Source organism: Nomascus leucogenys, chromosome 10 (assembly GCF_006542625.1).
Source record: "Nomascus leucogenys isolate Asia chromosome 10, Asia_NLE_v1, whole genome shotgun sequence".
Taxonomy (NCBI): domain Eukaryota; kingdom Metazoa; phylum Chordata; class Mammalia; order Primates; family Hylobatidae; genus Nomascus; species Nomascus leucogenys.
Genome location: NC_044390.1, coordinates 98,977,597 through 98,991,009, shown reverse-complemented (window position 1 = coordinate 98,991,009; position 13,413 = coordinate 98,977,597). Strand labels below are relative to the sequence as shown.

General features: G+C 59.4%; 1 protein-coding gene across 2 annotated transcripts in view; it reads right to left on the bottom strand.

The window, feature by feature from the left end:
* Positions 1-4,064: 4,064 nt before the first annotated feature.
* ULK1 (unc-51 like autophagy activating kinase 1) overlaps positions 4,065-13,413 on the bottom strand; it is a 28,657-nt gene continuing 19,308 nt past the window's right edge. Inside the window, exons 15-28 of one of the 2 annotated variants that reach the window (XM_030821696.1) lie at positions 12,842-12,931; positions 12,185-12,310; positions 11,500-11,648; positions 11,310-11,396; positions 10,565-10,833; positions 10,131-10,324; positions 9,660-9,769; positions 9,335-9,478; positions 8,211-8,395; positions 7,804-7,976; positions 7,593-7,711; positions 7,094-7,251; positions 5,990-6,125; positions 4,065-5,917 (exon numbers count right to left, since the gene is read on the bottom strand). In XM_030821696.1, the coding sequence (XP_030677556.1) occupies positions 5,862-5,917; positions 5,990-6,125; positions 7,094-7,251; positions 7,593-7,711; positions 7,804-7,976; positions 8,211-8,395; positions 9,335-9,478; positions 9,660-9,769; positions 10,131-10,324; positions 10,565-10,833; positions 11,310-11,396; positions 11,500-11,648; positions 12,185-12,310; positions 12,842-12,931 (1,996 nt within the window). In that variant the 3' untranslated portion in view covers positions 4,065-5,861. The remainder of the gene's footprint in view (positions 5,918-5,989; positions 6,126-7,093; positions 7,252-7,592; positions 7,712-7,803; positions 7,977-8,210; positions 8,396-9,334; positions 9,479-9,659; positions 9,770-10,130; positions 10,325-10,564; positions 10,834-11,309; positions 11,397-11,499; positions 11,649-12,184; positions 12,311-12,841; positions 12,932-13,413) is intronic. The other variant, XM_030821698.1, reaches the window with a different exon arrangement.

Sequence of the window (13,413 nt, the reverse complement as noted above, 5' to 3'; positions counted from 1 at the left end):
GGGATTACAAGCGTGAGCCACGCGCCCAGCCTTTTTTTTTTTTTTTTTTTTTTAAGAGATCGGCTCACTGTGTTGCCCAGGCGGATCTCGAACTGCTGAGCTCAAGGGATCCGCCCGCCTCCCCTCCGGAAGTGCTGGGATTCCAGGTGTGGCCACTGCGCCCACCATTTCCTTGCCTCCTCTCCCAAGCTTGCCCTCCTGTCTCCTGCTTTCCCTTAGACAAACTCATATGGTCCTGGGCCCGCCTACGCAGATAAGATGGCATAATCTCAGAATCCTTAATCCCATCTCTGGGACCACAATTCAGCCAACCACAAGCTTGAATTTGGGGAGTGAGCCATGGAGGTGTTGGGGAGAGCGTGTTTCTGGCAATGCAGGGCCAGGAGGCAGGAGCCAGCCGTCTGCAGCAGCCCCACTCCCGCCCTCCAGGGGCTGCATCTCCTCCTACAGGTGAGGACTCAGTGGGGCCTGGGCACTGTGCCCACCTGGAGTATGCAGGTAGAGAAACTACAGGGCTGCATGGTGACTGGAGGGACTGATAGGAAAAGAGGACCAAGGGGTCCGGGGCCAGGTTGTGTGGAGCCTCGTGGGCCACCGAGGACTTGACGTTGGCTATGAGTGAGATGGGAGCCCCAGGGATCCGATCTGACACCCCTTCCTAAGGGGCACTCAGTGGGCTGCGTGTGGCTTGTGAGGAGCTGGTGGCTGAGGCAGGAAGGGGAGGCAGGAGGGAGATGCAATTGTTCAGCTGGGAGGGTGGCTCACCTGTACTAAGTGACCCCCCAGGAGGGCACCCCTCCACCAGCCCAGGCTCCAGGACTGAGGTGGGGGGGGGTTGGACAGGCACCCAGGGGGGCCACAGTTCTGTGGCAGTGTGGGCACCAAGGCCTGGTCCCCCTGGCTTGGAGCCCTGCCCCCACATGGCTAGTGTGTGCAAGGATGAGGTCCCTCCTGTGCTGCCACGGCTTCCCCTGGGCCCACCCTCACCACCTGGCTCTGACACAAGGACCTTTACAGCAGCTTTATCTACCACTGCCCAAACGCAGAAACAACCGATATGTCGGCAGGTGAATGGAAAAACTGTGGTACCTCCAGACAATGGAATACTATGCAGCTCTAAAAAGAAATGAGGCCAGGCATGGTGGCTCATGCCTGTAATCCTAACGCTCTGGGAGGGTGGATCACTTAAGGCCTGAAGTTTGAGACCAGCCTGGCAAAACCTGTCTCTAAAAATACAAAAATTAGCCAGGCTGGGTGCAGTGGCTCACGCCTGTAATCCCAGCTACTCAGGAGACTGGGGTGCAAGAGTTGCTTGAACCTTGGGAGGTGGAGGTTGCAGTGAGCTGAGTTCCTGCCACTGCACTCCAGCCTGGACAACAGAGCCAGACTGTCTCAAAAAGAAAAAAAAAAAAAAAAAGGCCAGGCGCAGTGGCTCACGCCTGTAATCCTAGCACTTTGGGAGGCCGAGGCCGGCGGATCACAAGGTCAGGAGATTGAGACCATCCTGACTAACATGGTGAAACCCCGTCTCTACTAAAAATACAAAAAAGAATAGCTGGGCGTGGTGACGGGTGCCTGTAGTCCCAGCTACTTGGGAGGCTGAGGCAGGAGAATGGCATGAACCCAGGAGGCGGAGCTTGCAGTGGGCTGAGATCGCGCCACTGCACTCCAGCCTGGGCAACAGAGTGAGACTCCGTCTCAAAAAAAAAGGAAATGAGCTCCCAGGCCCTGGGCATATTATATGATTCCAACTACGGGACATTCTGAAACAAGAAAAACTACGAGGACAGGAAGACTGAGGCCAGCAGAGCTAGACTGGGAGAGGGGAACAGGTGGAGCCCAGAGGACCTTAGCGTGATGTGTGGCGTGACACCTTTGCAAAGCCCACTGTACATCGAGTGACCCCATGATGTGAACTATGGACTTCGGGTACTATGACAGAACCTGTAATATTAGAACTGTCCATGATTTTTAAAAATCTAAAATATGAATATTGGGTTCAATGGCAGAGACAAAGGCACTGCATGAATGTGACGTGTTACTGACAGGGGAGAGGGCAGATCTCTCTGTACGTCCTACTCAATTTTCCTACAGATATAAAACTGCTCTAAAAAATGGTATTAACACCAACAAAATTCCATGTTTGTAGTGACCATCTGGGCATTTCTTTTTTTTTTTTTTTTTGAGACGGAGTCTCGCTGTGTCGCCCAGGCTGGAGTGCAGTGGCGCAATCTCGGCTCACTGCAAGCTCCGCCTCCCGGGTTCACACCATTCTCCTGCCTCAGCCTCTCCGAGTAGCTGGGACTACAGGCGCCCGCCACCACGCCCGGCTAATTTTTTTGTATTTTTAGTAGAGACAGGGTTTCACCGTGGTCTCGATCTCCTGACCTCGTGATTTGCCCGCCTCGGCCTCCCAAAGTGCTGGGATTACAAGCGTGAGCCACCGCGCCCGGCCCTGGGCATTTTCAGACGTACCAGGAGGATCACGGCGCCCACAACCTGGCAGCTGCTCCACCTTCTCAGCCCGCGCCGAGTGCGGCTGTTCCTGTCTGAACTGTTCCTGTCAGATGGCTGTTCCTGTCTGAGGAGGCTCAGTTTGGAAGCAGCCCCTCTTGGGACTCAGAAATCAAGGTCTTCGCCTTCCCCTTCCTAGAGAACACCAACCTCTCAATGAACTTTCACTTCTTATTGTGGTTAGCAGTTTTTAGCAAGTTATTTTTATCTAATAAAAACAATATGTAGTTTTAAAAACGCGAACCCTACAGGAGTTCGAGACCAGCCTGGCCAACATGTGAAACTCCGTCTCTACTAAAAATACAAAAAATTAGCTGGGCGCATGCCTGTAGTCCCAGCTATTCGAGAGGCTGAGGCAGGAGAATTGTTTGAACCCAGGAGGTGGACATTGCGGTGAGCCCAGATTGCACCACTGCACTCCAGTCTGGGCTACAGAGCGAGACTTCAACTAAAAAAAAAAGTCAGGGTGTGGTGGCTCACGCCTGTAATCCCAGGACTTTGGGAGGATGAGGCAGGCAAGTGGATCACGGGGTCAGATTGAGACCATCCTGGACAACATGGTGAAACTCCGTCTCTACTAAAAATACAAACACTAGTTGGGCGTGGTGGCACAGGCCTATAATCCCAGCTACTTGGGAGCCTGAGGCTGGAGAATCGCTGGAACCCGGGAGGCAGAGATTGCAGTGAGCCAAGATTGCACCACTGCACTCCAGCCTGGGCAACAGAGGGAGACTGTCTCAAAAAAAAAAAAAAAAAAAAAAAAACCGGGTGCGCTGGTTCACGCCCTGTAATCCCAGCACTTTGTAAGGCCGAGGTAGGCAGACCACAACATCAGACTGAAACTATCCTGGCTAATACGGTAAAACCCCGTCTCTACTAAAAACAAAACAAAAATTAGCCGGGCTTAGTGGCTGTAGTCCCAGCTACTTGGGAGGCTGAGGCAGAAGAATCTCTTGAACCTAGGAGGCAGAGGTTGCAGTGAGCCGAGATCGCGCCACTGCACTCCAGCCTGAGCAAGGTACTCGTCTCAAATTAAAATAATTTTTAAAAAAGGGCAAGGGATTTAGATGTTCCTCCAAAGACACACAAATGGCCGCCAAGTACCTGTGACGCTCAACGTCATGACCCCTTGGGGAAATGCAAATCAAAACCACATGGCAAGGCCTTGGAGGCCCAGCTGCTCAGAGGCTGCAGTGAACGAACTGTGAGGCTTCTTGGAAGTTAACAGAGCTCCACGTGGCCCCGAAAACCCCTCCTAGGTGTATCCCCCAGAGGAGTCAAAGCAGGTGCCCAAAGCTATCCCAAGGCGGGTGCCCTGCCCTCTGGAGTCTCTTCACCCTGTGCAGGACCCCCAGCCTGGCGGGAGAGGCTTCCTGCGGCGCAGGGGTCTGCATTGTCCCTCAACACATCCAGCTTCTGCCCTGGGGCTCTGCTCCCAGGGCTGTGTCAACCATTGTGGGCACCCATGGAGGGGACCCTGGGGCTCCTGCGCCTCGGCTAAGAAAATGACAGAACCCTGAAAACAGTGACAAGCCAACAAAGACAAGTGGTGACACCAGCCCAACAATTCCAAAGGTTTATTTCCTTAAATTGATATTACACAATATAACGCAAAGGGCAGGAAATCACACAAAATTTGCTTTAAAATAGACAAAGGGTCCAGCACTATCAAGAGAACATTCAACCAGGGGCAGCAGTTGAGGCGCCCAGGACCTGCTTGGACACACGCACACGCAGCCGCGATGGAAGCAAGAGGACCAGGACGCCGGGCAAGATCCCCGCAGTGCCAGCTTCCCAGGACTCAGGATTCCAGTCGGCCATGAAGCAATAAATACTAACATGCCCCACAAGGTGAGAATAAAGCCATCAAGGTGATGAGGAAGAAGTCACGGGGATTTTCTTCTTCTAAGTCCAAGCACAGTGGCAATATTTCAAGTATTGCAAATAAAAACACACGTGTGTGTATTTTTGTCTGTTATGTGGCGTGTGACCCTGGAACCCCCCACATGGGTCCATGGCCCCACTGCTGCCTCCCGCAGACTGGGGACTCGTTCAAGTATCTACTGATTCAGGCAGGGCTGACCGAGGGCTGGGCAGACCAAGGGAGGCCCAGGCGGGGTTTGCAGCGCATGCCCGCCTGGAATCCGGAAGGCAGGCCCCTCTGTGGACACCCTCAGTAGCCCTGGGCAAGGCAGAGGCAGGGAGGGACAGGGCTGTCATCAGGCCTGCCCTGCCGAGGAGCTGACTTCAAAACTGACTGTCAAAGCTGGACAGGGAGCTTTTGCACGTTACTTTTTTCTTTGCATGAAGTATTCCCCTCATCTGCCCCCAGGCCCAGGTGGAGAGGGTGCTGGGCACACACCTGTCCTGCTGCTGCCACAGGGAGGGGCGGCAGGGGACAGCCACTGACACAGGTGTGCAAAGCAGCCTCACCCTCCTGCCACACACCCCTGCGCCATCTGCCTCTAACCCGGCCCAGTCCTCGTCCTCCCAAAACCAATTCTTAAACACCTGTAAGTTTTCTTCTTTAAAGAAAAAATGAGCTGCATAAAAATAAGACACATTTTAGGAATAAAGTGTGAAAGATTACAAGACGTATCCAGGGCTGAGAGAACACGGTGCCTCTGCTGCCGGTCTCTAGAGGAACGCTTGAACAAAGAACTGCCTCTGCCTCTAGCGCAGGGCCCCACTCCCGCCGGAGCCAGTTCTCCCCTTGAGGTCCAGACCTGGGCAGCAACGTGGTCCGGTGCTCAGGCTTGGGGGCCCTTGCATGTGTCCGCATATGTGTATGTACAAACACCAGGCCACTGCCAGGAATCGCTGCCCAGCAGTCCCTGGTGAGGTCCAGGTTCTGTCTCTATCTGCATAAAGTGCTTGGGTGATTGACAAAGCTGGGTGGGTATCTCGGAGGGAGAGGCTCCTGGAGACTGGGGGACGCCAAGGCCGCAGGCTCTTCCTGGGCACAGTGCCTGCTGACCCGCCCTAAGCAGGAGCTCGCTTTGGCTTTGAGTCGGCAGCAGTCTCAGGCCCTTGCCTGTCCTCCGGGGCTGCCCTGGGGCTAGAGGGTGGTGGCACCCACGCCTGCTGTGCCAGGCAGCAGGAGGGGCAGAAATTCTGTGATCCCCACCTGTAAAAGATGGGAGACACCCCCAAGCTGTGTGGCTCCAGATGTGTTGGTTCTGCCCCGTGAGCTGCAGGGAGGCCGGCAGGCTGACTGTCCGTGGGGCCCGGGGCAGGGCTCAGCACCAGCACTCAGCGCCATGGGCTTGTCCCGAGGAGTCCAGCCAGCACACAGAGCCCACCCCGCAGGGCTCGGCAGGACCGGGGGCCCAGCCAGGCCAGAAAGGTCAGGCACAGATGCCAGTCAGCAGCGCCGAGAGTCTCCGTTCAATGCACAGTTTGCCTGTGGAGGGAGAGGGGAGCGTGAGGGAGACGCCCAGAGCCCCCAGCCCCCAGCCCAGCCTCGCACACTCACACTTGGCGACGTTCTCGATGTCAGCCTGGTCCGAGAGCATGTGCTGCAGCCCCTCCAGGAGCAGCAGGGCCTTGTGGTAGCGCGGGACACAGCCCTCACGGTGCTGGAACATCTCGTCCAGGGCAGCCGACTGCACCTGGGGGCGAGGACAGAGGCTGGACAGGGCCAGCTCACCCCCCTCCCTCCCAGCAAGGGCTGCCCTGCACCCACGGCAGTGGCCCAGGGGTGGCAGATAGGCGCTCAGGGCAGTGACGTGGGGACATAAGTGCTGGTGCAGCCTGCTGTGCAGAGGGGATGGTCACAGGGCCAAGGGGAGATGCTGCCTGGAACCAGAGGACCCTGGCCAGCGCTGTCAGCCCAGCCCCAGGACAGCAGAGTGCCCGCTGCTCAGTCAGTGTCATTACTGCTGCTGCCTGGCCTGCCTGGGTGGGAAGCGGGGGCAGGAGGGAGGCTGACTTTTCCCATGTTTGTTCAGGCTGGATTTTTACTATATGCGTAAATTTTCTTAAAAAAAAGGAGACTCAGGCACTCATGAGTTTTTGCCTGTAATACCCAGCGTCTTGGGAAGCTGAGGCAAGAGGATCGCTTGAGCCCGGGAGTTAGCGGCTGCACTACACTTCAGCCTGGGCAACAGTGCAAGACCCTCTCTTAAAAAAAATAAAAAATAACAAATAAAAAAGGGGCCCCACCTCAGAGGCAGAGGGAGCTCTTCGGAGCCCAAGCAGGGAGTTCGTGCCCGCGGTACCACCTGAGTGCACCACACTTCCAGGCAGGTTGTCCGGGACCAGGTGCTTCTTCTGGAGGCTGACACCTGACTACGAGGCTGAAGACCAAGTCTCTCATTTTACAATTGGGGAAACTGAGTCGGGGCGAGGCATGGCAGGATGCACATGGGCCACGGCACCCGTACAATCAAGGATGCACCAGCCGAGCTGTGAGCGCCTGCAGGAGGCTGGGGGGGCATAATGCTGTCATTTCAAGACCTCCAGAAGTGACACCCCCTAAAGTCTCACCAAGCTGTGGGCATCAAGGTCCCCTCCCAGTGGAGACCGCCGGCCTGGAAGTTCCTGGCCCCTGCCCCACTGGCATCTGTCTGTCCCGTACCATCTGCACAGCATGGCTGAAGATGAGCCTCTCGGCAGTGATGCTGTGGATGCGGTCCAGGAGCCGCTGCTTGTCCAGGAAGAAGCGCTGCAGCCGCAGGCTCAGGCCCTGGCAGGACACCACGCTGGCCTTGTACAGCTCATTCAGCCTGCGCACCACTGCAAAGGACGACGGTGCTCAGCTCAGGGTGCAGCAGACACGGGGCAGGGCTGGAGTGGTCATGATCTGCCCTGTGCACTGAGCGAGCACGTCCCTTCCCTCCCTGCCACAGCCCTGGCTCCCCGTGGCCTTCAGTGTGTGGCCGGGCTCCACACCTTGTCCTGGGTGCCATCCGACCCCACGGCCTCTGTGCTCTGCACACTGGCTCAGGCCCCAAGGCCTTTGCACCTTTGCACAAGGGCCTACTCAAGCAGCCTCCCTGTCACTCTGTCACCCGGACAGTTGCAAGGTGGGCTTCCTCCCCAACCCGGCACGCGGGCTGAGCGGTCGCAGCCCTCACCCTGCTTCACGGTGGACGACAGGCAGAGCTTGCCAGCCCGGATCTGGTCGATGGCAGTTTGAAGGCCGGAGGACAGTAGCTCGGCCACCTTCAGGTACAGCACCAGCTGTTCCGCGAAGCTGGGGGCAGCAGGCAGATCAGAGGAGGCAGGTTGGTCCTGGGCCCCAGGCCACTGCCCGCCCCACCCCGCCCCAGCCCTGGCGGCACCCACCCCCATTCTCGGCTCAGCAGGCTGATCTGGTCGGCCACCACACTCTCCTGCAGCTGGTACTCAGGGCCCCCGGCCGCCTCGCTGGCACTGCCCTTCAGGGCTGCAATCTCCAAGACGTGCTGCACGAACAGCAGCGTGAAGCGCAGACCACGCAGGATCTCGGTGTGCTCTTGCTGCAGAAAGCGGCCGTCAGGGTGGCACATGCTGCCCGGGCTTGGAAGGGGCTTGTCTCCCTTGAGACTCACTGATGACGCCTTGGGGAGGCAGGGCGGGGTCCCCTCCCCTGCTGCAGCCCGGGCAGCTGGGATGTGCCACACCCGACACCCCACACACCCTATACCCCACACACCCTACACCCCACACACCCTCCAGCCAGAATGGGAACCTTTGCTCACTCCAGCCCTCACCTCCATGAGGGTCTCCTCAGGGAGGTCGGGGGCCTCGAAGGTCACAGCGCCCTCCAGGTTCGCAGCAATGGGGTCGGCAAAGCTGCAGCCGTGTCCTGGAGCAGGGAGCTCAGGGGCTGGGGCCTCGCTGCAGGCCCCAGGCACCAGGTGGCGGGCAGAAGAGCCAGCAGAGCCAGTGGAGCCCACTGCAGGGAGAGGGCGGTGAGGGGCACACCAGGACGAGCAGACAGCGTGGCCCCCATCCCCCACAGACTCCCACACCTCCAGGGCCCAATGTGCCTCTGCCTCGGTTTACACCCTGTTACATCCCAATACTCTAACAGGAGAAGCACAGCAGGCCCCTAGAGCCCCTCCTCAACCTCTTGCCACTCACCACAACCCCCAGGTCCCCAGCTCCCCACCTCAGGCCAAGGGCTGCAGTGCCCATCAAGGGACCCTCTGGGTATCCCAACCCCCAGCCCAGATCTGCGTGGGAGGAGGGCAGCTGCCACTGTCTGGAATAGGGTAGGTGGGTGGCCTGGTGTGCTACTGTGCCCCACGGGTGGGCCCAAGGGCCAAAAGGACCTCAAAGGGCAAGGCAGTCCCCCACCCTCGCTATGGGGCTGGCAGGTGACCCCAGCGATGGCAGCCGCTGGCCAGGACCAGACGCCCACAAGCCCGCCACTCCCCAGGCAGAACCCACAGTGGGGACCCAGCCAGGCCCCAGGCCCAGAGCATCCCCACACACCACTGGCTGGGGAACTGAGGGGCACGCCTGTCTGCACGGCCTGTGCTCATCAGGGCGACTCCTGACCAACACAGCACAGCCCACGGCAGCTGGGCAAGGAGGCCACGATCCAGACACCGTCCCTGCTCAGCTCATGTTTTGGGGATAAATGGGAACCAGCACCTATCACTCACAGGTTGAATGGCAGGGGTGGCCTGAGGGGCGGGTACCAGAACCACGTCCATTTTGCAGATAGGGAGACAGAGCATGGGTTTCTCAGGGGCCTGAGCTGCTTCCTCAGGCACCCCTGGGCTCTGGGGGGCCGTAGACCAGTGACCCAAGTTAAAGGATGCCCCCCTCCTCTAGGGCACTGCCACCACCCCAAAAGGGGCAGGGTCTCAGCCTAGCCAGCCCTCACCTGAGAACATCCTGGTGCGGGGGCCCTGGGGCGGCGTGCTCCCGCTCGGGGGAGAGCCCACGGTGAAGACTACCGGGGAGGGGCTGCTGGCGCCCCCAGCACGGGCTCCTGGGTGCAGGCTCCCTCCAAAGCCAGCTGAGGGTGCTGGGAGAGCAAGGAAGGGCTCAGGAGCATCCCGGCTGCCCCCCGACCCCCACCCACAGCCTCCGAACCCCACCCGACCCCCCTCCCACAGCCTCCGAGTCCCACCCGACCCCCCTCCCACAGCCTCCGAGCCCCACCCGACCCCCATCCCACAGCCTCCGAGCCCCACCCACCCACACACCGATCTCCATGGGCTTCTCCTGCAGGCTCTCTGTGCTGCCCGGGTCTGGGGCTTGTGTCCCAAACGCCGCCTTAAGGAGCAGGTCAGTGAGGCGGCTGGTGCTGAAAGACCTACGGGAGGGTGCAGGGCTGTGCTGGGTGCCCGGCCCACCCCACCCTAACTGGACCTCGAGAGGTCCCTCTGCAGGCCAGACACACATGATGCACGGTCCCCTGGCCCACCTCGAGAGGCAGGCGCTCCTGTCACCCCAGCTTACAGGCGGGCATGACGAGGCCCAGGATGGGGACCTGCTGGGGGTCTAGGGCCAGCCATAGGTGGGCCAGGCTCTCTGGCACCCGGCCACACTGGGCACCCACATAAGGGCAAGGCTGGCCTTTTCCTGTTCTACCCCCCAGAAGTACACAGCAGAACAATGCAGGGGAAAGGGGCAGCCCCTCAGAAGCCCATCCAAGGCCTATCCCCTAAACTCACCGGCCAAAGGGACCCTTGGGGTCCTCGCCTGGCCGCAGGCCAGGGCCCAGCGGCTGACCGTGGAAGGGTCCCACCTCAGAGAGGTCGGGCAGCGTCCGGTTTCGAGGGGGCGTCATCACCACGCCCTGCCGGGCTAGGAGGGCCAGCAGGTTCTGGGAGCTGGGGGTCTTTGGGAAGTCGAAGGAGGGCACAGCCTAGGAGGACAGAGATGGGGTGAAGACTGCCCCGCAGGTCTGCAGCCCTGGGGCCCGGTGCCTGGGGAAGGGGCCGAGTCCGCAGGAACCGGCAAGGCATGTGGGAGTGGCCTGAGCACGAGCCCAGGCGGGGGGTCAAAAGCTACAGAGCTGCCTTCCTCGGTCTTTGTTCAGGACTGGCCGCTCCCACCCATCTTCCCCAGGGCTCTGTGCCCCTGCACACATGGCAGTGCCCATTACCTTGGTAGGGGAGCCCAGGATGGGGGGCAGGGGGTTTCGCTGCAGGAAGTCGGGCAGTTTGGGTGAGCCCCGCAGGTTCCGGCAGGACTGCAGCCCGTGGGACGGCTGGGGAGGGCTGGCCTGTGGTGGGCTGAACATGGCTCCCAGGGGGTCCGTGGGAGGTTTGGGCAGCTTGGGACGGACGACGTGCAAGTCAGACAGGTTGGGGGCGCTGTGCAGGCGGCAGCCCAGCCCAGGAGTGCGGGTAGAGTGCTCGGGTGCAGAGGAGCCTAGAGAGAGAGACACGCCTCGTCACGACCTTCCGGTCCAGCGGCCCAGCCCTAGGCCCCACTGCTGCCACGCGGAGGCCCCTTGGGGTAGACGCACTCTAAGGCCCCACTCTTTTTTTTTTTTTTTTTTTTTTGAGACAAGTCTCGCCCTGTCGTTCAGGCTGGAGTGCAGTGGTGTGATCTTGGCTCACTGCAACCTCTGCCTCCCAGGTTCAAGCGATTCTCCTGCCTCAACCTCCCGAGTAGCTGAGGTGCCACTCTTAAATCTGACCCCCAGCCAGCACAGAAGACTGGCACAGAGGGGATAAGAAACCTGCCCCAGCTCACACAGCCAGGAGCTGGAGAGGCAGTTGGCTTCTGTTCCACAAGTTTCCTTCCCACTCCTTTTCACTTGGAAAAAGCAAGGGCTTTAGACCAGGACGACAACGTGAGTGAAGGAGGTCAGCCTAGCCCGCCCCACTCCGGACTGCACCCACCTGGACGAGGGGACCTGCCACCCCGCATCTCAGCTCCCTGTAGGGAGGGCGTCCCGCTCCAGCCTGGCCGCTCAGGGATGGTTCCAACTTGGGGAAAACAGAGATCTGTCAGGGTCCAGCTGGGACAGAGACAGCCTCCTCGCCCACCGCCTACAGACGCCCCTTCCCAGGCCCCAGCCTGCAGGCGCACCTTGAGGGGATGGCATGTAGGGCCGGCCTCCACCCGGAGACATCTTCCTGGCCAGGACGCCTCCATGCTCAGCGTGGGCAGGGGGTGAGGGGCTGGCCCTTGCAAAGCCCAGGGGGCTGGTGCTGCCTGACCTGCGGATGGCAGAGGACCTGGGAACAAGGCAGGTATTAGGAGGGGAGGCCCCAGCAGCCCAGGACCCCACGCCACGCCAAGTGGCTACAGTGCTGACAGATGGCTCATCCTCTGCTGCATTCTGTCCAGGTAACCGGCCACACAGTGGGTGTGTGGGAGGAGTTGGCCCCTTAGCATTCCTGCCCACGGCGCCAACCCAAGGCACCCTCACCCTAAAGTCTCCATCCCCTGCCAGACACCCACTGGCCCACACAGCCTTCTGTGAGTTCAAAGAAAGGTACCCTTTCCTCCCACCATTTACTTCTGTTTGTTAAAACTGGCCAAAGTCAATATTGATTTTATAAACGAGAGAGATTTTACTGATCAGAAAACTGTCAAAATAACTCTAGAAACCCAAGACATCAACAAAGTAAATGGTGGTGCTGAGTTATGCAGTGCGCAGCCTGCACAACTGCACATGGATGACGACCCTGTCCCTCTATGGGAGCCGTGGAAGGGCTCCTGCCACACAAGGCCCCGGCCACGCCTGGCTACCTGGGGGCTCCACACTCACCGAGGTGTTTGGAACTGGGTGGGTGACTGCAGGTTTCGCTCAATGCGCTGGTAGTTCTGCACCTGCGTGGGGACTGGAATGGGGACAGAGGCGCCGCACCTGCTGCTGGAGAACGGGCCAGCCCGGCTGTGGTGGAGAGAGGTCAGGATCATGACAGACACTGGGGTCACAAGAAGCTGAGGTCATGGAGCTGGGGCACCAGAAGAAAGCCTAGGCCCAGACTTCCTAGCTAGGACAGAGGCCACCCTGAGCCCCATGCCAGGTCTGAAAAGAGCCGGCTTCCGTGCCTCTACACACACCAGCACTGTGGCACCTGCACCCCACCTGGACTCCCAGTCTGCACCCAGCCAGTGGGAGGCCACCCTGCCGGGGCCCTGGCCATTCCGGGCCCTACAGGCTCAGGGCTTGCGACAGGACTGTGCTGGCCCTGGCGTCCCTGGTTGGTTTCCTCATTCACCTACTCCTGTCAATGCTCCTCCCACTATAGTCCCTTCTTTAGGACGACCCAGCAGACCCCGCAGTCCTGCAAGGCCTGGGAGATGAAGGCAGGGGCCTCTGGACACAGCAGGCCGGGGCTGGCTGCAACACACAGGAAGCCTAACCTCCAGCTGGGGGACTGTTCACAGCCCCATCCACCCAGCCTGGGGCCCTGCTTACCCTGAGGGACTGGGGGAGCTGCTGCAGGGTGGGGATGGAGATGGGGTCCGGCCGTGGCTCTCCAAGCCCGCAGAGGCCACCAGTGAACTCCTGTGGAGCAGAAGGGAGGCCAAGGGCATTTTTTTTTTTTTTGAGACAGTCTCACTGTTGCCCAGGCTGGAGTGCAGTGGCGCAATCTCGGCTCACTGCAACTTCTGCCTCCCGGGTTCAAGCTCTTCTCCTGCCTCAGCCTCCTGAGTAGCTGGGATTACAAGCATGCACCACCACACCTGGCTAATTTTTTGCATTTTTTTGTTGTTGTTGTTAGTAGAGACGGGGTTTCACCATGTTGGCCAGGATGGTCTCAATCTCCTGACCTCGTGATCCACCCGCCTCGGCCTCCCAAAGTGTTGGGATTACAGGCATGAGCCACCACGGGCCAACGGCATTTTCTTTTTTTTTTTTTTTTGAGACGGAGTCTCGCTCTGTCGCCCAGGCTGGAGTGCAGTGGTGCAATCTTGGCTCACTGCAAGCTCCGCCTCCCGGGTTCCCGCCATTCTCCTGCCTCAGCCTCCCGAGTAGCTGGGACTACA